At 43.1% G+C, this 25,154-nt stretch overlaps 1 protein-coding gene and 1 long non-coding RNA gene across 2 annotated transcripts; both read right to left on the bottom strand.

Moving 5' to 3' along the window:
* Positions 1 to 2,915: 2,915 nt before the first annotated feature.
* LOC143030413 (uncharacterized) lies at positions 2,916 to 3,961 on the bottom strand. Its single transcript, XM_076193564.1, has 2 exons — positions 3,681 to 3,961; positions 2,916 to 3,444 (listed from the first exon to the last, which is right to left on the bottom strand). Exons 1-2 carry the CDS (start codon positions 3,900 to 3,902, stop codon positions 3,172 to 3,174), a joined length of 495 nt encoding a protein of 164 aa, XP_076049679.1. The 5' UTR covers positions 3,903 to 3,961; the 3' UTR covers positions 2,916 to 3,171.
* Positions 3,962 to 3,970: 9 nt separating this feature from the next.
* LOC143030421 (uncharacterized) lies at positions 3,971 to 5,361 on the bottom strand. The gene is made up of 3 exons (XR_012966905.1): positions 4,609 to 5,361; positions 4,228 to 4,304; positions 3,971 to 4,112 (listed from the first exon to the last, which is right to left on the bottom strand). It is a non-coding gene; the product is annotated as an uncharacterized LOC143030421 (long non-coding RNA).
* Positions 5,362 to 25,154: the final 19,793 nt, after the last annotated feature.

Below are 25,154 nucleotides of genomic sequence, written 5' to 3'. Positions count from 1 at the left end.
GTTATCAAGCTAATATTAGCTTACTACTACGACAGATAGTCTATGGGGTGTTATGTATATCACTGTGGGACATTCAAGGCAGTAATGCTGAAGATTATTAGTCACAGTTTACAGGATGAATATTGTGGCACTCCCTTTCTTGTTCACCTGCCATATTGGTCTGACCTAATCTTAGCGAGACATACTACATAATGTTTCCTAAGTAATGATCCACAATAACGATATCTGGGGTTGAGGGGCAAAGTGATCATAGTGCTGGATGGTCACTCGAGTCACGACATTTCAGCGGTGGATAGCTAGGTGGGCTACAGTACGTGTTTTCTGCTTGAAGAAGGAATTTGGTGAAGTGTGTGTGGGTAAAGATTGTCTCCATGCAGCCTTTGTGATTAGGTCCACCGTGCCATTGGTAGTTATTCCTATATAGGAGGGGGTCTACAGGAAGTGTTCGGCCATGGAGTGTACACTAGTTTATGTAGGAGGAGTTATTAGGTTTCAGGCTACTGGTTTCCGAGATAAGGCACATAGGGCAGATTGCGAGTCAAATAATCAGGCTGTTGCTCCCTGTACGTAGCAATGGTTTAATAGCATCCAATCCGTGTAGCGCACACGAGGTTGAACTAAGAAAATCCGGAAGACGGCCTTCAATCCAGCCCTCCCGAGGCGGTACCATACTGGATGAATAGAGTACAGAGCTAGTCCCGTCTATCTGCAGTGAGCCGTCTGTATAGATCGTACGAGAGGCCGGGAGAGAAGTGGTCACCACGGCGATTGTTTTCAGTGCTAGTTGTTCCTGTAGTAAGGAACAGTCTCTCGGAGGTTGGTGTATAACTGGAAACTGAATCATGTAAGGGTAGACCGTGAAGATTTTCCTCATCAGGAGGCTTGAACGGATAGTTCTAATAAGGAACTAACTACCGGGTAGAAGTCGAGGCCGAGGTGCATTAGGATCGAGACGTTTTGACGACGTTGTTGAGTAACGAGGAGCAAGCACTTAACAGTGAAGCACGTTACATTAGCATAAACCAGTTTTACTAGAGAAGGAAGAGGACCGTTTTAGTATGTTAACTTTGTGGAGGTTGGACAGCTTAGGAGTCGCAGAGCTTTATTTTGAAGCTTTGAAAGGGTTCAGTGCCAACTTAGGGAGCTAACAAAACCGTAGAGACAATCAAGTACTGACAATGAACGCCGTGTATATATTTCTGGCCACTGGAAAAAATATCACAGCAGCGTTGCTGGCGAGCCACTGAAGTTGTGTTAGGCGTTGTTGCAACCGGGTCATTAAGTCTTGAACAAGGGGGGGGGTGAATATACTGGTGCTCTGAGGTGAAGGGAGCAATGCGAACGGGCGCTCCCCAGTATACATAGTGGGTGGTATAATGCTGTTGCCCACCAGAAAAACAGGAATTGTACGTGGCTTCCGGGGGGGGGGGGGAATTAGATCCTTCAGTTTTCGGAGGAAAGGATGAAGCCACATGAAGAGGGTTCATAGAATGAATGGCAAAAGTGCTAAAGATCTTCAGGATAGGATGATTGAATCTAGACGTCATCTGCATAGCATGTTTATGTGGTACCTGGGATAAAGAGTAAATGAAGTAGGAAGTGGGCTGAGGACACTTCCCTTTGGGGTGCCGAGGTCAACTCTTTCGGTGGTGGTAATAGATCTTTTATAGTGTGCACGGGACGATCTCGAGTAATCTCGCAACCATTTCAGATTACCCTCAACACCTAATTCCGCAAGCTGATCAATGGTGATCAGCTTGTTTGCAACATGAAATGCACTTTAGAGATTAAAAGGGATACACTATTGATGCGAGAGGCGGGTGTGCAATTAGAGGAGGCAGTACTCGAAGGATTGAGCGAGACCGAGGAATAGGCTCGACATCCCTAATTCAAATTGCAGTGTACGATTTTTTTTCAGAGGGAATGTGTTTGCTCGTTGTAGTTATATAGAAGAAACTTGTGGGATTCATGCAAGGGGGGAGTCTAGCATCGGTGCTAGAAATACGTTATAGTACGAGTGGATGTACTGTATGTACACAGTTAACAGGTGTATCTTTACAACTGCGTTGGCTAAAGTAAAATTGTCAGGTGAAAGAATATGCAATTGAAGTAATGGAAGTTTGGCATTGCAATAGGAATGTCTGTTTTTCCAAGGAATATTGATACGGGGGGAGGGGCCGTGATCAACAACCTTTCGTATGACTATAGGATATGTCGAATGGGTGTGGGCAGAAGACTATTTAGTGGCGTAGTGTGTTAAGGAAGTATACAAGCTAGAACGTAACTGGTGCTGCCTCGTCAGGTTGGGATTTGACATTTAATGGTCTGCCCTGAAAGGTAGCTGGATTTAGGAGATAGACATTGACAGGAGTCTTATCTATTTGTAATTTGAAATTACAATCTTTAACATGGGCAATGTTAAATTAAGTTTCATTGTAAAGTGCACATTTTAAATTAATAAAGAACATTAGGAAACGTACTCTATGCAAATCTTGAGTAGCATATTCAGATTGTCTTTAGAACCAGATTATCTTTCAAGTTCTAAGTTTGTGGAAAAGTAACCACCGTTTGGCATGAACGTTAACAAGACAAAGTATTGTTGCCGATACAGATAAGTATTACTATCTGTATGTGGATGGCGTCTTAGTTTCTGGGAAGTAACCTTGTGTAAGTAAGGTTTGCAAGTTGATCTCCGGCGGGCACAAGTTCAAAAATAATAAAATTTGAATATTTCAAAGAGTGGTGGCTTTGCTCTTTGAGTAAAGACAAAGAAGAAACTCGTGCGAGTTTGCGTCAGGAACAAGTGTTACCGCTGGTCTACCTACATTGAGGTGCAAGAGTAGACCAGGTTCTATAGCTTGTGCTCGTACCCTTCTATATATCCCCCCCCCCCCCAAGAAAAAAAAAAAGGGCATTGGTCCAATACAAATAATGAACTTGAAAATTAAGTGATGCAAACATTGCTTCGATTTCTCATAGTAAATCTACAGTACTATACACTATATCTTGTCTCCTACTAGAGGTTCAAGATTTCGCACCCCTTGGGGGTACAGGGTACCAGGTTAAGAACCCTTGATTCAGATGGATGGCATCTACTACTCGGCTGGAAGGCCGAGTTCGCCAGATTCATAGGAGTCTGGCGCGTTCCGTGGCAAGTCTTAGACTGACGAGTTAGAACTCTGTCGTGTTGTACATTTCTTGAACGGATGATACCGTAGAGGCGTACATTGTCGTGTTGTACATTTCTTGAACGGACGGTACCGTAGAGGCGTTGGAAGCTGCTACTTCTGTGGAAAAACGGAGTTCCTGCGAGTCAGACATTGTCGTGATGTCCATTTCTTGAACGGATGGTACCGTAGAGGCGTACATTGTTGTGTTGTACATTTCTTGAACGGACGGTATCGTAGAGGCGTTCGAAGCTACTTCCGTGGAAGTAGTGAGTACCTGCGAGTCCGTTTCATTTATGAAACGGAAACAAATGGACACTTTATAAATTCAGTTTAGGAAAATTGAACTAATTAGTATATGGCCACGATAAAGCAATGGTGTAGTTACATTTAATTCTAGCTTTGTTGCGAAACCGTATTGGCATCGTCAGTTTAGCTTGAAGCATGCTAAGGAAACTTGTTATAGTAGTTTAGTAAAGTTCAAGATTTGAACGACGTTAACAGCTTACTTACGTTGTGTTTGGAAAGGCAGTAGCTTAGGAAATTACAGCTATAGTCAGCGCAACAAGAAATGACCGCTAAGGCGGGGCTAGGAGATTTCCCGGTGTTGCCACACATGGTCATCCATGGCGAGAATGTGCTAGTGTGGATGCAATGTTTTCCGAATGCAGTGTGAGGGGGGCGGGGCCAGAGATTAGATGTAGCGGCAACGTCGCTCTCTTGCTCATATGCCATGTCTAGACTCGAGGAAACGAAACCTTTGTATAGAAAACATTGCTTTGATTTTTACCTCTGTGGTGTGAAAAAATTATATAATTATGTGGCAACATTATAAAATTATAATGTAGAATTATAAAATATATAGAATTATAAAATTATGTGGCACCACAGGGGGACTCCCAGTGGTCCGCCCTAACGGCCATTTCTTGATGCAACGAGTATAGCCTGAAATTTAAATACAAATTTGTTGAAGATTCATTAAGATTAATAGCTTAGCTATCAAGACTTAGCTATGTGAAGTTATAATTACAATATGTCAGCGAACGCAATTCACACTTACATGCAGTAGTAGAGTAGAAACAACTTTGTTTCGGATGAAGAACTTCGGCAAGACGTGAACAGCAAGGACTGGGTGTCCTGGAGAAAAGTTAATAGAGTTTGCAATACAAGTTAACCGATGTAAATTAGCTTTTTACGTGGACTAAGTTATGGATGGTAGGTATTCATTCCAGCCAGTTCTCTGAACTAAGCTTACTGGAGTCCTCACGGCATCCAGAGACTAGTTTTTCTACTAGTCAAAAATTACACAAACGTTTACCTAGTTTAATATTGTCATCTTTTGCGATTAAAATCTTATTCAGCATGTATTAATTAAAAAGTATATACAGTTTCCAGGAAGCATTGAGGACGTGTGAATATCTACTTTGCACATTTCACCTACCTTTGGCTTTCGACGAATTTCCTTGGCTCAAATTCTCACAAACACGTAAACATACAAGGCACGACTCGACTGTCAAGACGGTCTCTGGTGTCGTTTGCAGTTGCTGAGGATCAAGTTTACACTGACAATTCGGCCAAACTCGAGTTTCACTACAGCTCGTATAGAGGGCAGTACCATCGCCTATTGGAACAAAATGGTAGTGCAGACTGAAAGTGGTTGTTAGACCAGTTACATTTGAAAATCAACGAATGGTTTTCGTCTCAAAGCTTATACGAGGTTGGGTCTTCCTATCCCGTACCGGGTGTTCACGTTTTCATTCTGGCTACCGCCAGGCTATTTTATTCATCTGTGGCGCCTTTCTGGTAAGGAAGATTAGAAGGACGATTCTTGTGGAGTGCATAAATATGAAAATTATTCTTGATTGTTTTTATCCGGCGCGAGTGGCAAGTTGCATAGCTTTCTTGAAAACAAGTACCACAGTAAAGCTTGTAATCACACTAACGTCTGAATAAAATTACCCGGCGCCCGGTTAATATACAAGAATAATCGCCACTGTCTGCGGCTTCGTGGTAGTGTTCTTGTTAACATTAGATATATTAACATAACATGTGGAAAGTGACGTTTGTCCTTGAAACCCCGGTCACACATGAGATTCAAGTTAAATCGTTTGAGTAGAAACGACTTGGGTAACAATCTTATTTTTCGAATGTCTAAATGTCAAATTACCATTGCGTCATATAGAGCAGCTGCATGACGAACTATGAAGTTCAACCTATACAAATAACACATTGTTGAATTGTTCTTTGTGAAGTCTAGAGTACTAGAACCGAAGTATTCTTGCAGTTTTTCAAATCACAACATTTGACGAGAATCATGAATGCGTGACCGGTGACGTTTTAAGATTTATTTGAAATGTCATCAGAGGATTTAATTCAACACAGGGTCTTGATGGACTGGGACTAGTTTGCCCCGAGTGTTCTTCCCGAGTTGAATAGAATCGTCTGGAGGCAGCTTGGTCGGTGCTACTACAGCGTGAGGTCTACCGCCATATTGTCGACTCCCCAGGTGCAGCCTGAAGTCTACCACGTGACCCGCGTTCCTCCGGAACGCTCCCCTCACCTGCCCATCAAACACGTGTCCTGCCCAAATACATAAAAAAAGTGACCTGTCCGCGTGACCTGACCTAACCTAACCTATTTGTGTCATTCTTAGAAGATGTACGAAGTGTGTATCGCTAGAATATATGTATGGAGATATGTTTATTTTTACATTTCTTCCTTTAATATGAATGTAACTAGAAATCCAATTATCCAAGTCATTACTAGGATATGTGCAAAATATGTGTTTATCGCTAAAATAAATGTATGGAAATGGTAGACCTCACGCTTTGGTGGTAACGGGAGGTAGACCTCACGCTTTAGTGGTAACGGGAGGTAGACCTCACGCTTTAGTGGTAACGGGAGGTAGACCTCACGCTTTAGTGGTAACGGGAGGTAGACCTCACGCTATAGTGCTAACGGGAGGTAGACCTCACGCTATAGTGTGGCAGACCTCACGCTATAGTGTGGCAGACCTCACGCTATAGTGTGGCAGACCTCACGCTATAGTGTGGCAGACCTCACGCTATAGTGTGGCAGACCTCACGCTACAGTAGCACCGCTTGGTCTTTTCGTTACATCGGCGCCTCTTAAGCGCCAGACGATTCTAAAGCCACGTCCACACGGTCGAGCTGTGCCTGTCAGGGCAAAGTCTGCAGTCTATGCCCGCGTAAGATGTCCACACAGCTGTCTGTGGTGCTTGGAGGGCAGTCGGACGCCAGCAGTTGTTGTGAGCGAGTGGTTCATTACGGTAAGATCACCATGGTGCGCTCCATACTTCGAAAGAAGATAGCACTATATTCTATCATAATTGGTGCCTGCATTAAAAAGAAAAACAAGAGACCACAGAGACGTGTCTGGTGCCGGGAGTGGTTGCAGAGACGTGAAAGAATGGGTAGCTCTGTGACAATCCTACGTGAATTGCATGAGGAAAATGAAACTTTGTTCCGCAATTACGTGCGGATGGACATAAATATGAGGCAAAGCATTACACCAGCAGCACGTTTGTCTCTATTTCTGTAATCAAAACACCTTACATTCCACAGACATTCATGTGATTTATATATATCAATCGAAGTTATAGTGTCTTGTCGTGACCAATATGCACTAGCACTCGGTGTGGACATGGTGTACTAATAACGTGGTAGTCAGTGGATCTGCTGCATCTTACCTCGTACGTTTGGCAGTGACGGAAGACCTCCATCCACTGCCCTCTATTGGCGCCGGGAGCGGACAGTTTGATGGTTTGCCCGCTGAAACTGCTCGTACAAGGGCAAAGCCTTCGTGCCCGACGGACACTGCTCGACCGTGTGGACGTGGCTTAAGGAAATAAAAAGATAGTAGTGTATAAAAGAGGGCTTTTGCCATTGGGCGATTGAGCGAGCGATTAATTGGCGGTCTGTACTGAGCGGGTTTGCTAACTTTGCTCGCACCTCACCTCGTGCGTTTGGCAGCAATGTCAGCCCTCCATCCATCCACTGCCCGCAAATGGTGCCGGGAACAGACAGTTTGATGATTTGCCCGATGAAATTGCCCGTTGTCGAGCAAAGCCCTCGTGCCCGGCGGGCAGTGCTCGACCGTGTGGACGTGGCTAGGAAAGGATCTTATGCTCACGTTTGTGCCGCATTGAACTTTTGGTACGTCATTCTGGCTGACGCCATGACACACGGCAGAGTGGGAGGCACACAATTGGAGAGAGCTGTAAAAGTATTTATGTTTGGTTAGGTTAGGTTTATTATTATACGGAACCCCCCCCCCTCCCCACAATTTTGGGTACTTACCTGGGCCATTAAGAATTAATCTTTTCCATACCGCGATGTACATTTCTGCGGCAGTCCAATAACGAAGGGGCCAATTCTGTAGACATAGATACTTTTTATTCACACAGGCCGGGTTCAATCGAGATGAAATATATTCTTTTAGAAAAGTTATCATTCCATATAAATAAACTTACGTGGGAACACACCTCCGTCCACCCATCTACATTCACATACAATAACCTATGCGTGTAATAAAATATTGGACCGTGATGCATCTGTATTACGATGCATCATGCCACCAATGGTATCAAATTTAAACAGTACGATTAAATAGAGCAATTAGATTAAGTGTTAAAAGCCCTAATGACTACGTATATTTAACAACATTTTGGATTTGTCAAACACCAGTTTTTCATTGTAATCTGGTGCATCTTCCAACACGAATTAAGCCATCATCATTGCAAATAGGGAATAAAAATAAAAATGATAGAGTTAAATGGATTAGATGTCCATATGGACAAGCTTGGGCAGTAGTCACATTTTCAATTTATTTTAATTTTAGTTTTCTATTTTTTCCATTTGGTCTTGTCCATTTCATTCGTTCATTCATTTATTCATTGTTCATTACGTGCTGGTTCAAATAGTAAACGATTGGCCCATATGGGTGTGTAGGTTGTCGAACACGTTGTTCGACAACTAAATACCCCGTTCACACATCACTTTAAACACGTGTCTGTCGAACCGCGTTCGACGAACCGTTAGACCGTGTGAACCCCCTCTTAGAGCGCTCTAAATTATGGAGAATCTGTAGTTTGGTTAGTGGTCCTGTAGGAAATTGTAGAGGGACGATAGGAATTTGCGTTTACCATCCAGAATGTGGTGTGATGGTGGACGACCTAAAAGAAGCGACAAACTCATGGTGGTTGGACTATTGAAGACATTCATTCGTAATGCAGAATTACGATGTTGGAAGATGTACATTTGTTAATATCCGTAATGTAAAATGAAGGCGTATTGTCACATACATAAATGCATCAAATTCGTGTCCATTGCTCAAAATAAAAACCTGCTAGTAAGTGAGGCAAGCTGTTAAACTAGTACAAATTCGGAAAATTCTTAGCATAGAATTAAATTTATCTTTGCGATTTCGACGTTTGTATGTTGAGTAAGAAACATCTACGAAAACTAAACATTGTAGCATCTAAATGCACAGAACTGTTATTGTTGCAAATGACTAACATTTGCACTGTGCTTGTCATCTCGTTTCTGAGAAAAACCTCGCCAAGCGTAAGGAACGTGTAGAAAACCCGGCACACGTTCTCCAGCGGGCACAAGCATACGTAGAAGCTTGAATTTTTATTCATTAATTTGAAAGTTCGGTAGCTATTTTGGCGCCTCTTGAAACAGCATTTTCAAATGTCCAGAGTTAAGGAGACTGACCGAAAGACACGCAGACAGAATAAGACAGAGTTAGACAGTTACAGACAGACAGACACAGTTAGACAGACAGACAGTTAGACAGAGTTAGACAGACAGACAGACAGACAGTTAGACAGAGTTAGACAGACAGACAGTTAGACAGACAGTTAGACAGAGTTAGACAGACAGACAGACAGAGTTAGACAGAGTTAGACAGAGTTAGACAGAGTTAGACAGGGTTAGACAGGGTTAGACAGGGTTAGACAGGGTTAGACAGGGTAAGACAGGGTAAGACAGGGTAAGACAGGGTAAGACAGGGTTAGACAGGGTTAGACAGGGTTAGACAGGGTTAGACAGGTTTAGACAGGATTAGACAGACAGTTAGACAGAGTTAGAAAGACAGACAGTTAGACAGATAGACAGACAGACAGTTAGACAGACAGACAGTTAGACAGTTAGACAGACGGACAGTTAGACAGAGTTAGAAAGACAGTTAGACAGAGTTAGACAGACAGACGGTTAGACAGACATTTAGACAGACAAAGGGTTAGACAGACAGAAAGACAGTTAGACATACAGTTAGACAGAGTTAGACAGAGTTAGACAGAGTTGGACAGGGTTAGACAAGGTTAGACAGAGTTAGACAGACAGACAGAGTTAGACAGAGTTAGACAGAGTTGGACAGGGTTAGACAGAGTTAGACAGTTACAGACAGACAGACACAGTTAGACAGACAGACAGTTAGACAGAGTTAGACAGACAGACAGACATTTAGACAGACAGACACACAGACATTTAGACAGACACACAGACATTTAGACAGACAGACAGACAGACAGACAGACAGACAGACAGTTAGACAGACAGACAGACAGTTAGACAGGTTTAGACAGGTTTAGACAGGTTTAGACAGACAGAGTTAGACAGACAGAGTTAGACAGACAGAGTTAGACAGACAGACAGAGTTAGACAGACAGAGTTAGACAGACAGACAGAGTTAGACAGACAGACAGAGTTAGACAGACAGACAGAGTTAGACAGACAGACATTTAGACAGACAGACATTTAGACAGACAGACATTTAGACAGACAGACATTTAGACAGACAGACATTTAGACACAGACATTTAGACACAGACATTTAGACACAGACATTTAGACACAGACATTTAGACAGACAGACATTTAGACAGACAGACATTTAGACAGACAGACATTTAGACAGACAGACATTTAGACACACAGACATTTAGACACACAGACATTTAGACACACAGACATTTAGACACACAGACATTTAGACACACAGACATTTAGACACACAGACATTTAGACACACAGACATTTAGACACACAGACATTTAGACACACAGACATTTAGACACAGACATTTAGACACACAGACATTTAGACACACAGACATTTAGACACACAGACATTTAGACACACAGACATTTAGACACACAGACATTTAGACACACAGACATTTAGACACAGACATTTAGACACACACATTTAGACACACACATTTAGACAGACAGACATTTAGACACACAGACATTTAGACACACAGACATTTAGACACACAGACATTTAGACACACAGACATTTAGACACACAGACATTTAGACACACAGACATTTAGACACACAGACATTTAGACACACACACAGACATTTAGACGGACGGACGGACGGACGGGCGCGCGCGCGCGCACACACACACACACACACACACACACACACACACACACACACACACACACACACACACACACACACACACACACACACACACACACACACACACACACACACACACACACACACAGACAGACAGAGAGGTAGTGTGGTCCACCGATTTGGAGGTATTATTGGTTCGGCCTTCTGGCGACTGGTGCAGTTCAATGGTTTACACTTGCAGTGTTACGGTTCATGGTTGTTCTTCCCCCTGCGTGGTTTACGGTCGAGTTGTCTAGTTGCATGGACATGCTCAGGGTCACTACATGGTCCTTCTCGTGAACCACCAACTGGTGCATCGAATTGTTACCTGACAAAGGGTAGTCTAGTGGGATCAGCGATTCTGCGTCTGAAGAGTTTTGTTGTACCGTGGAATTTCCAAACACGTCAATGTGGACGATCCCCGAGGTAGTTGTGGTTTCGAGTTCTATCCATAGGTCATTCTCAGTCATGCAGTTTGCTCCATCTGTACAGTTGAAAAGATGAGTTATTATAACATGTTAATATAGTAATAGGTTGTAGTGAGCTATGAACCGGTACTTTGGTAAGTTTATGCAGGTATGTAGGAAAATGTCGAAATACCGGGGTTTAAGGAGTTGGTGTCAACGTCACTTGAAATGGCGCAGTTACATTCCTAAACTATACATTTGCTTTGTAGTTGGGTAGTTTAGTTTTAACCCTACGTAGGGAATATGTTATAGTAGTTTATGGTTATTGAAGCTAACTAATTCTAGAGACTGGAACGAGTACGGATCTAGGCTTTACTTTGTGTATGGAAAGCCCATAGCTTTGGAAACTAGAACATTCCTGCAAATAAACAAGCTAGTTAGTCGTGATGAGCTGTGAGGAAAAGTCACGAAGAATTTTGACAACTTAGCATTTGTCAAGACTAAGTGAACGTGTATTTACAAAATAGCAGTGATAGTAATTGAAACTTGAATGGAGATGTAGTAGAGGAGAAATAACAGTTGTCGACAAAAACTTTGGCAAAAAGAGGTCACTTGAGTAACGAGAAGTCGAGTTGTCCTGGACAAAGGGCAATTCAAGTTTGCAATAGAAATCTAAATGGATGCAAATTGGCTTTTAGCTTCGACTATACGAATGGTAATGGTATGAAGTCTAGCAAGATCAGAACAAAACAGTAGTTTGATGGAATTTTCACGGCAGCCATAGATTCGGTACTTAATGCCAACACAGTGCTCATATTCATACACCACAAATGCGCGCGCACACCACGTACCTACACTTTTCGTACACTCACTCGCTCACATGTTCGCAAACTGACGCACGCACATATGAAAGTACTCGTCCATACGTTACCCCCCCCCCCCCATCAGTCACATGTATACTTTCTTCTTGGATGTCAAAAATTTATGTTTTCTATCTTGCGTTCTCATGTGTGTAATACACCACCACCACAAGCTCCGTCACCAGCTCCCCACCACCACCACCACAAGCTCTTCACCACCACAAGCTCACCTCAAGCACAAGCTCACCTCAACCACCACTACCATAAACTCCCCTCAAGCACAAGCTCCCCACAACCAACACTACCTCAAGCTCCCCTCAAGCACAAGCTCCCCACAACCAACACTACCATAAACTCCCCTCAAGCACAAGCTCCCCACAACCAACACTACCACAAGTTCCCCGCAACCACCACTACCACATGCTCTCCGCAACCAACACTACCACAAGCTCGCCACAAACCACAAGCTCCCCACCACAAACTCGCCACAAACACCACAAACTCGCCACAAACACCACAAGCTCACCACCACAAACTCCCCACAAACACCACAAGCTCCCCACCACAAACTCCCCACAAACACCACAAGCTCCCCACCACAAACTCCCCACAAACACCACAAGCTCCCCACCACAAACTCCCCACAAACACCACAAGCTCCCCACCACAAACTCCCCACAAACACCACAAGCTCCCCACCACAAACTCCCCACAAACACCACAAGCTCCCCACCACAAACTCCCCACAAACACCACAAGCTCCCCAACACAAACTCCATACAAACACCACAAGCTCCCCACCACAAACTCCCCACAAACACCAAGCTCCCCACCACAAACTCCCCACAAACACCACAAGCTCCCCACCACAAACTCCCCACAAACACCACAAGCTCCCCACCACAAACTCCCCACAAACACCAAGCTCCCCAACACTCCCCACAAACACCACAAGCTCCCCAACACTCCCCACAAACACCACAAGCTCCCCACCACAAACTCGCCACAACCACAAGCTCCCCACCACAAACTCCCCACAAACACCACAAGCTCGCCACCACAAACTCCCCACACACAGCACAAGCTCCCCACCACAAACTCCCCACAAACACCACAAACTCCCCACAAACAGCACAAGCTCCCCATCACAAACTCCCCACAAACACCACAAGCTCCCCACCACAAACTCCCCACAAACACCACAAACTCCCCACAAACACCACAAGCTCCCCACCACAAACTCCCCACAAACACCAAAACCTCCCACCACAAACTCCCCACAAACACCAAAACCTCCCTACACAAACTCCCCACAAACACCAGAAGCTCACCACCACAAACTCCCCACAAACACCACAAGCTCCCCACCACAAACTCCCCACAAACACCACAAGCTCCCCAACACACTCCCCACAAACACCACAAGCTCCCCACCACAAACTCCCCACAAACACCACAAGCTCCCCAACACTCGCCACAAACACCACAAGCTCCCCACCACAAGCTCGCCACAAACACCACAAGCTTCCCACCACAAACTCCCCACAAACACCACAAGCTCGCCACCACAAACTCCCCACACACAGCACAAGCTCCCCACCACAAACACCAAAAGCTCCCCACCATAAACTCCCCACAAACACCAAAAGCTCCCCACCACAAACTCCCCACAAACTCACCACAAACACCACTAGCTCCCCACCACAAACTCCCCACAAACACCACAAGCTCCCCACCACAAACTCCCCACCACAAAATCCCCACAAACCACAACCTCCCCACCACAAACTCCCCACAAACACCACAAACTCCCCACAAACACCACAAACTCCCCACAAACACCACAAACTCCCCACAAACACCACAAACTCCCCACAAACACCACAAACTCCCCACAAACACCACAAACTCCCCACAAACACCACAAGCTCCCCACCACAAACTCGCCACAAACACCACCGTCACAAGCTCCCCACAAACACCACCGCCACAAGCTCCCCACAAACACCACCGCCACAAGCTCCCCACAAACACCACCGCCACAAGCTCCCCACAAACACCACCGCCACAAGCTCCCCACAAACACCACCGCCACAAGCTCCCCACAAACACCACCGCCACAAGCTCCCCACAAACACCATCGCCACAAGCTCCCCACAAACACCATCGCCACAAGCTCCCCACAAACACCTCCGCCACAAGCTCCCCACAAACACCTCCGCCACAAGCTCCCCACAAACACCTCCGCCACAAGCTCCCCACAAACACCTCCGCCACAAGCTCCCCACAAACACCTCCGCCACAAGCTCCCCACAAACACCTCCGCCACAAGCTCCCCACAAACACCTCCACCACAAGCTCCCCACAAACACCTCCACAAGCTCCCCACAAACACTACCGCCACAAGCTCCCCACAAACACCACCGCCACAAGCTCCCCGCAAACACCACCGCCACAAGCTCCCCGCAAACACCACCGCCACAAGCTCCCCACAAACACCACCGCCACAAGCTCCCCACAAACACCGCTGCCTCAAGCTCCCCACAAATACCGCTGCCTCAAGCTCCCCACAAATACCGCTGCCACAAGCTCCCCACAAATACCGCTGCCACAAGCTCCCCACAAATACCGCTGCCACAAGCTCCCCACAAATACCGCTGCCACAAGCTCCCCACAAATACCGCTGCCACAAGCTCCCCACAAATACCGCTGCCACAAGCTCCCCACAAATACCGCTGCCACAAGCTCCCCACAAATACCGCTGCCACAAGCTCCCCACAAACACCGCTGCCACAAGCTCCCCACAAACACCGCCGCCACAAGCTCCCCACAAACACCACCGCCACAAGCTCCCCACAAACACCACCGCCACAAGCTCCCCACAAACACCACCGCCACAAGCTCCCCACAAACACCACCGCCACAAGCTCCCCACAAACACCACCGCCACAAGCTCCCCACAAACACCACCGCCACAAGCTCCCCACAAACACCACCGTCACAAGCTCCCCACAAACACCACCGCCACAAGCTCCCCACAAACACCGCTGCCACAAGCTCCCCACAAATACCGCTGCCACAAGCTCCCCACAAATACCGCTGCCACAAGCTCCCCACAAATACCGCTGCCACAAGCTCCCCACAAATACCGCTGCCACAAGCTCCCCACAAACACCGCTGCCACAAGCTCCCCACAAACACCGCTGCCACAAGCTCCCCACAAACACCGCTGCCACAAGCTCCCCACAAACACCGCTGCCACAAGCTCCCCACAAACACCGCTGCCACAAGCTCCCCACAAACACCGCTGCCACAAGCTCCCCACAAACACCGCTGCCATAAGCTCCCCACAAACACCGCCACCAGAACCTCCCCGCCGCCGCCACCACCAAAAGATCCCCGCCGCCGCCGCCACCAAAAGCTCCCCGCCGCCGTCGCCACCAAAAGATCCCCGCCGCCGCCGCCACCACCACCACCACCACCACCACCAAAAGATCCCCGCCGCCGCCGCCGCCGCCACCACCAAAAGATCCCCGCCGCCGCCACCAAAAGATCCCCGCCGCCGCCGCCACCAAAAGATCCCCCCCACCACCTCCACAAGATCCCCCACCACCACCACAAGATTCCCACCACCACCACCACAAGATTCCCACCACCACAAGATTCCCACCACCACCACAAGATTCCCACCACCACCACAAGATTCCCACCACCACCACAAGATTCCCACCACCACCACCTCAAGATTCCCACCACCACCACCACAAGATTCCCACCACCACCACCTCAAGATCTCCACCACCACAAGATCTCCACCACCACAAGATCCCCACCACCACCACTACAAGATCCCCACCACCACCACTACCACAAGCTCTTCACAAGCTCCCTACTACCTAGCCTTAACTAGCCTACGTTTAGTAATGCGGTACCAGTAATTCTAGAGGTCATCAGGGTCGTCATCAAGGATGTTGACGGCCGGTTTTGGCATCCGATCAGACTGCGGGGTGTACAGGAGTTTCATAGCTTTAAGAATAACAGGAAATTCGGCTGTGTAGCAGTTTATTTAATATGTAGCGTGGCGATGTCATTTAGAGTGGGAGAACAATGTACACAACGTCAACGCCATGGTCAAACTGACATTGACGGGAATGGACAAACGAAAGTATGGCATCTGACCTATCGTCGCAGTTCCGTTCAATAGTGTATTTGCTTTTAGCGAGTTTTTATTGTTATCGGTAATTATTTTTAGAAGTACACACCTACGCGATATAGCAATAGAAAATTAAATAATTTTGTAAATTATAATACATCAACGTAATACATATTATTGGCGGAAATCAATAATAGAAAGTTGCTAAAAGCTATTAAACGTAGCCGCACAAACGTAGCCGCTTTGACTACGTTGTGCACACCTACGCGACATAGCTTTAGATATATAATTAAATCCTAATTTTGTAAATTATAATACAAACGTAATGCGCGATTTTTTTTTTGGCAGAAATAAACAAAAAACACTTGACAGACTAGATGGCGTCCCGATCCTATGCTGCAGACTTCGTCAGCAGATTTGCTTTTAGAAAGGTTTTTTTTTTTCCGCCCAGAAAATAGCATATTACGTTCATATATTATAATTTACAAAATTAATATTTAATTTTCTAACGCTATAACGCGCCCATGTGCAAAACTGAACAAATACCTAGGGCTTCCTTGGATGTTGTGAGAGAACACGGGGTTCTGCCGTCGTCTGTTAATTGCCGAGGTACAATACTCAGGCCGTCAGCATCCGTGACGACGACCCGGGTGATCTTTAGAATTTGTGGTACCGAATTACTAAACATTGGTTAGGTTACGCAGGTTAGTTAGGTTACGTAGGTTAGGCAAGTTAGGCAGATTAGGTAGATTAGGTTAGGTTAGAATAGACAACTTTATCCTTTCATTTCTTCGACCTCGGCACTTTATCAAAAACATGGCGTATCATTCAACCACCGCGACTTCGTAAGAAAATAATTTTTTTTGTTATTTATTTCCTCCAAGAAAATAGCATATTACGTTGATCTATTATAATTTAGAAAATTAATTTTCTATTGCTATATTGCGTAGATGTGCACAACTAAAATTTAACTGCTTGTTTTGATGGAGGCATGGTCGAAGAAAAAGTATGCTAATTTCGTATATTCTAACCTAACCTACTTACCTAACCTAACCAAACCTGCCCACTTAACCCAACCTGCATTTAGTAATGCGGTATCTAATTCTAGAGGTAATCAGGCCGTCGTCGTCGTCTCAGACCTCCGAATTTATCAAAACAAAGATGGAGTCTAAGAGAGTCTACGCAACTTTGTTTATAGCTTTTAGCAAACGTTTCTATTGTGAATTTCCGCCAAGAATAACGTATATTACGTTGATGAATTATGATTTACAAAATTATTTAATTTTATATTACTATATCGCGTAGGAGTGCACTTCTAAAAAATACCATTTATATATATATATATATATTAGTGTGTATATATGCGCGTGTATGTGTGCATGTGCGTATGTACGTAAATTGTAAAATTTTAATGACAATACGGAAGAAGAAAGTTGTGGAAATTTAAACCAACGAGATTTGAAAAAATACTTTGCTGTAGACGAATTTTATGTACCTTTAAGTGCTTAATACTCATTAAACTTACCGATTTATTTGTAGTGTCACTTAATTTAGAGACGTAGATCCGAAACGAAAAGAGGAAATAGTACAGAAATGCGAGGGAATGTGTATTTTGGTCAAGGTATAAAAAGGTTTAGAAGCTAATAGCGATTATTTTCTACTTATATTTTTATGGTAAATAGAAGAAGAAATATAAAAACTGGGAAAATAAACGGGTCAGTGAAGGTTGTCTCGTTCCCACTGCCGATTGGAACGAACTGTTCCAAATAGTGATTTGATAGCATTGTACTCTGCCAATGCTTAGGAGAAACTGCCTTTCCGGATCTCCGCTGACCATGGTAGGAGCTTGTGTTGATACGCCGCTCGAAGTATCGAAACGCCATTGGAACAAGTCCCCCAAAGGTTAAGCAAACATTTTATTTAATGTGGTACGTTCGTCAACATTATAGAAAATAGGTTTTTAAACAGCCTCGCAAACAACTCATGCAAGGTTAGCTTCAAGCATTAACAAATTAACATTTTAAATCGACTGTTTATGTCTTCGAATAAGTTGGATCTAAGTAAGTAAATTAATCGTCGGTAGAGGGAAAAATAATAATTAGTAGTCTGAAATGAACTATAATAAACATAATTTCAAACAATTATAATAACCTCTCTACCTTCCACTCTTTTCCTCTTTCTCCTCCTATCCTCCACTCTCAACGTACCTTCCACCAGAAAATTATCTAATATTCCCCGCTCTCTCCCCTAAGGACGTGGACATCCAGAACTCTTCCTACTCCTACTTATCAACCACCCTTTCATACTATAACCTTTCCCATACTTATTTATCCGTAGCTTTTTTTCTTAAATAATGTATTATCTATTATCAGTTCTCTAAACACATCTCTAACATTAACTCTCTACTATGACTTTTACCTGGGACTCTAAACTTCTCAACTACTCCGTCTATTGGTTCATCCCCTTCTCTAGGATCAAGTTTCCCAATACTACTACGTGACATTTCTCCCATAACTCTTTAATCACTCGTTTAAATCTATCCAAAAAGTGTCCCTTCCCTATATTCCTCTACACTCTTCCACCACCAGGCCCATATACGCTTATAAAGACCCACATCTCCCATCCCAGTTTCACTTTCATCCACAATAAACTTAAAGATACTTCCACTCTACCACATGATTTCTTATCTCATCACTTACCAGCAGTCACCCTTTCCCTCACTCGTCCTCTCCTCACTCCCAGCACGTTCCCCACTACACTCCCAAACTCAAGATTTCCCCTTCCTTTCAACTAAGTTTCACTTATTGCCAATATATCCATCATCTTTCTCATAAGCATACTGCCTATCTCTTCCCTTATGCTCTCATCCGTACTACACCCACGGACATATAATGATCCAAATCTTAGGATTCTGGTTGGAAAACTCCTTCCGGATCCTCCTAAGCCTTGATTTTTCAAAGGATAGGGTTACAGAAAGCAGGACACCTAGTCCCATCACTACCTACCATTTTAGCCCCTTTCACGACCAGCATAGGAAAATCGGTGTGTGTGTACACACACACACACACACACACACACACACACACACACACACACACACACACACACACACACACACACACACACACATATATATATATAGGTATATATATATATATATATATATATATATATATATATATGATGAAGGTGGAAAAAGAAGTCATGGGTCTAGTTCCGAGTTCCTGAGTTTAGAAGCATAGAGCGAAACAGGTCAGAAATAAACTCAGGAACTCGGAACTAGACCCGTGACTTCTTTTTCCACCTTCATCAACTTGTCGCAATGTACCAGCATATATATATATATATATATATATATATATATATATATATATATATATATATATATATATATAATATTGACGTAAGTGGAGTAGGAAACACAGGAGACTTAGTCTGAGTTTATATTTGACTAGTTTCGCATACCTGCGAAACTAGTCAGCTTCCGTCAACCTGTCAGTATAAATATATATTAATATATATATGTATATATATATATATGTATGTATATATATATGTATACACATATGTATACACATATGTATATATATATATATATGTATATGTATATATAATATATGTATATATATATATATATATATATGTATATGTATATATATATATATGTATATATATACATATACATGTATATATATATGTATATATATATACAGTATATGTATATATATACATATATATATATATGTATATATATGTATATACATATATATATGTACATATATATATATATGTATATATATACATATATATATATATATATGTATATATATATATATGTATATATGTATATATGTGTGTGTGTGTGTGTGTGTGTGTGTGTGTGTGTGTGTGTGTGTGTGTGTGTGTGTGTGTGTGTGTGTGTGTGTGTGGGTTTACCTAGTTGTATTTTACGGGAAGGGGAGCTGTGTGTGTGTGTGTGTGTGTGTTTATCAAATCAAATGAGCCATTCTGAGTCCACTGCTGAACAATGGCCTCTTTCATAGCATTCCATGATTCATGCGACCGACCCAACCTCTGCGACATCACTCATGCAGGCTTCTCAACCTCGTCTCTCTACCTTCTGTCTGGTCTCCCTCTTCCACGCTTCCCATCTCTTAGCGTCCACTCAGTAATACACTTGCTCCATTGCTCATCAGTCGTTCGCACTGACTTACCAGCCCAATTCCACTTCCTCTCCTTTACCGCCTCCACAATATATTTCACTCTAGTCTACTCTCTCATCCAACTTGCTCTCTAACGGTCTCTCGGTGTTATTCCAATCACTGATCTCTCCATTCTCTTCTGTGCAGTCCTTAGCCTAGTTTCCATCGCCTTCGTTAGTTTCCAAGTCTCACCCGTAGATTATTGCTGGCAGAACGCATTGATTGTAAACTTTACGTTTCAAACATAAAGGTAGAAAGCCTTTCAGAATTTTATTATACTTACCAAACACTTTCCAACTAAATGTAATACGTCTTTTTATTTCATTATCACGATCTTTGGTCACTTTTACCATCTGTCCTAAATAATAATTACTGTTCCACTTCTTCAAAACTCTCACCATCGATTATAATCTCTTTACTTTGAAGTTTCGTGTTGAACATTACTTTGGTTTTACTCTTATTAATTTTTAAACCTACTTTGAGACTTCCCTTGTTCAGATCACTCAGCATATCTTGCAAATCTTCTGCTCTTTCTAAGATAAGAATAATATCATCCGCAAATCTTAGGTGGTTCAAATATTCGCCATTAATCTTCAAACCTTTCTCTTCCAACTCAACCTTTTGAAAACCTTTTCCAAGCAAGCTGTAAATAATTTGGGTGAAATCATATCGCCTTGCTGTACTCCTTTCTCGATCTTGATCTTTTCTGTATCTTTATGTAGTCGAATTACAGCGGTATCTCTCACATAAATCTTTTCTAGAACCCTTACAATCTGTTCGTTTGCACCCTGCTTGTGTAGCGAGTTTAGTATTGCTATTTTTTCTATCGAGTCAAAGGCCTTCTCGTAACCTACAAAAGCTAAACATAGAGATACATTCTATTCTGTCGTTTTCTCGATTAGCTGGTTCATCGCCTGCAAATGGTCTAGAATCGAATATCCGCTTCTAAAGCCTGCTTGTTCTCTCGATTGGTTTTCATCTAAAACCTGACTTAGTCTATTTGTAAGGATCTTGGAGAATATTTTATATACAATTGATAGTAAGCTAATCGGTCGGTATTTACTAAGGTCCTTCTGGTCTCCTTTTTTATGAATCAAAATCACTATAGCATTGCACCAGGATTCAACGCTTTCTTGACGTAAACACTGGGTGGACAATTGAGCTAACTTAATATGAACTTCTTTCCATGCGTCTTTTAAAAGATCAATCGATATACCATCTTCCTCTTCTTTTGTAATCTCTGGTACATATTGTAATATGTTGTTTGCTGCACCAGAGAATGTACGTATGTACATACACAGTTATAAATAACGCATTATATTACATTACATTATATTTGATCATATGACAACCGCTACATTGACTCCCCCCATAAGAGCAGAGCGTACTTGTAGGAAAAAAAGGAGGAAAACATATTAAAATATATCAAAAGTACACATGAAAACATGAACAGTGACTCTGTTAAGAGGCGAGAGTACTTAAAAATAATCAGAGTGGTCTCTGAAGCGAACCACCCTTCTCGATCGTGTTACACGTAGGATTGCAGGAAGGGTAGGTGTAGGAGGTGAAAAGGTGGGAGAGGATTCAAAGGCAGGGGTGGTGACGTCAGGTGTGCCTGAACATCGGTGTCGGCGACGTTAATTGTACTCAGAGTGTCAGGTTCAGTAACGTCATTTGTGCCCGCCGGAGGTGGTCGAGTGATGGGAAAATACGCCAGTTTGAATCGGTCAATTGGGACGGTCGTATCGCCTTGGGGAAGTCGAAGAATAAAGTAATTAGGTTCACGGTGGAGGACGTCATAATGACCAGAATACAGGACTTCCAAACTCTTGCGGAATTTGTCTACTCGCATCCAAACTTTAGAGGATATGTGGAGAGCAGGGGACGCGTGGTCATGAAAATGTATTGCATTTCTTTGATAAGGTGGAGGATAGTTGCATTATTTGATGTGATGGTGGGTTCCTTGGTGATTGCAACTGAAGGAAATAACATATGGACGCCAGTAACCACGGTAAATGGGGAAATTAGTTACGTGAGTAGTTAAAAGTAGAACTATGGGTAAAGAGTAGAACCAGTTTTCCTGTCTAGCGCGGATAACGGATTTCAGAGGGCGGTGATAACGTTCAATCGTTCCGTTAGCTTGAGGGTGATAACTGGCAGTTCTTATATGATGGAAACCAATGACTGACGAGAGTTCAGAGAAAAGTGTTGACGTCAAGTGAGACTCCGAAACGACATATCCATCTGTTAGTGAAAGTAATCGCTACGGAAGTCGCAGTGGTGTTAATGAGAGGGACTCCTTCAGTGCATGGGGTCGTTCGGTCAATGCAAGTCGGTAAGTATTTGTATTGAAGAGGTTAAGGATAGTTAGGAAGGGTTGCAGGTGGTAGTGGTCCAATAATATCAATTAGGACTGATTGGAAACGGTCGGTAGGAGTAGAGATAGGTGAAACATGTGATGTGGTGTGGCGAGTAGTATTGGCTTGTTGACATGGAAGACACTCTTTGACAAAGTTCTTTACATCTTTGACAATGCAAGGCCAGAAATGGCGTTGTTTTACCAATTTAGATGTGGAGTGAACTCCAGGATGGGAAAGGTTATGCAAAGAAGAGATTAGCCTACATTACTCCGTAAGGAAAACGGGACGAAAGGTCGTGGAGTCTTAGTCGAGTTTTTTTTTATTTTTTTTTATTACGCAATAGCGTCATACAGTGGGGGGAGGTTTTCATAATGAATGTAAGAAGGCAACTGGGATGTACATGCTTACACACGTACAGTCGGGGTGTAACACCAAAGCGTCAATTTAGAGGGCATAGTGAACTCGGATAGTCTAGCTTTGAATGTTTCCAACTCTTCGTCTCCTTCCTTGTCTTTGAACGATACCACTCAAGTCAAAGACGTCGAGTGATACGGCGCATGTCGGTAGTAATAAACAATCGGTTACAACATTGTTGTCGCCGCGTATGTAGGCTGAGGACACGTACTCCGAAATAACAAAGAGTTGTCGTTATTGTCTCCCACGTTTAGCAAGTGACTTTGAGTGAAAAGCTGCAACTAAAGGTATGTGGGCAAAGAATAAGGTAACTGTATGACCATCAGTGAGTGACTTCAAATGTAAAACGGCTAGATAAGCAGCCAACAGTTCTCGGTCGTAGGAAGAGTACGTCGTGTGTCCGAGAGTTCCTTTGAGTAAAAAGCCAGGGGCGTTGGCTCGCCCTCTATGACCTGATAGAGGGCGGCACCAACGGCTAGGTTTGAACTGTCAGTCACGAATTGATCATTTTTGTAGGTGTGAGGGACGCTACATATATGTATATATATATCTATATATATATATATATATATATATATATATATATATATATATATATATATATATATTTATATATATATAATTGTGTGTGTGTGTGCAGAAAAACCTTGGTGGCTTTTCTGCATATTTAGAATCACGATTTCATGTGATTTCTCATGCAATATATATATATATATATATATATATATATACATATATATATATATATATATATATATATGTTATATGATGTATGTATGTATGTATGTATACTGTAGGCAGCGTATTCAGAGAAACACGAATCTTTCTTAAATACCTGAATTTTGGCTAAGTATTATATGCGTCACCTTTCGGTGTAATAAGTTAATGATAAATAAATATCTGTGATAAATGTACATTTCCCTAACTTATTTAGTCATTGATATTTTATACAAAAGTCATAGCCACAACCTTAATCAAAGAAAATAAATGTGTTCATAGAAAATTAATTTTTGTAGTGGGTGACTTTAATTTTTATGTTGTATTGATATTTGTGTATATGAAGGTTTGCAAATATTATTGTATTTGTAAAACCTAGCCAGAATATTACCAACCGTTGATCATTACTTTATTCATGCTTATAATGGTTAGCTTCCTTTCTCTTTTTTTTTCTTTTATTCCAAGTGGACGTTGGCTCACTTCACTGAAATGAAAGATTCAATCAATATCATTGAAACGTATCACGATTGACCTTTCTTGCCCCCCTCTCTCTATCATCAGTCAAAATAAAACTTATTTCGACTATCGTTAGAGAAGAGGGAGGTGGGTTCGTCGATTAAGTGAAGCGGCCTTGCTGTGGATGTACTGTGTCTTGCTGCATTGCGAGTGACTCAGGGCAGTTGGCTAATGCAGGGATAACCCGTCATCCATGAGGAGCTGAGATGGGAATGTGGAAGGGGTGGTGGAGGAGAGGTATATGGGTGGACTACAGCTATGATTAGTCTAAATATATGATCTTTGTAACTGTAACGACGCTTTTTTATGTAATTTCGATGATTGAGTTTCAAGTGGGTCTCCGTCGACAGAACCTCCGTTAGGCCAGCGTCCACTCCACAGGTGCGTAAAGTCTTTAGCTAGATGAACATCGATGAGAAGTGTCACGATGTTCAAGGAGTTGAGTACACGTGAACCTTTCTGTTGTTGAGACATTGCAACAAGATCGGGAAACCTTAAGACAAGACGAGTCGGGAACCTTGACCTACCTTGACATGTTGATTCACCTTCCCGAACACTTCTTCTTTCTGATGAATTTTAAGAAGACTTTCTTTGATGTTTGTTTCCATTTTACTTATGTAATAATTTATTCCTGTTTATCTATTTATCTATGTGATTATTTTTGTTCTCAATGCTCTGCCGGGACATTTCTTTGCTCATGGGTGCCAACATCTTTGCCCCAATATATACAAGAAGCCGAGGAGCCCACGCTAGGGGGCGCTTAACCATAATCGAAGCCCTTACCTTTGTCCTGAGTTTTGAGAAACCCGGAGAAGTAGCATTCACCAAGTAGCCTTGACCCTGGTTCCCCATTCTTGCGAGATGGGGCCTCTGTTACACGTAGCACGGGTCACAGTGAAAATGTCTCCCAGTAAATGTTA

Source organism: Oratosquilla oratoria, chromosome 1 (assembly GCF_046742065.1).
Source record: "Oratosquilla oratoria isolate Oo_2021 chromosome 1, ASM4674206v1, whole genome shotgun sequence".
Classification (NCBI taxonomy): Eukaryota; Metazoa; Arthropoda; class Malacostraca; order Stomatopoda; family Squillidae; genus Oratosquilla; species Oratosquilla oratoria.
Note: the sequence above shows the minus strand (reverse complement) of the source record. Positions and strands in the feature narration are given on the sequence as shown.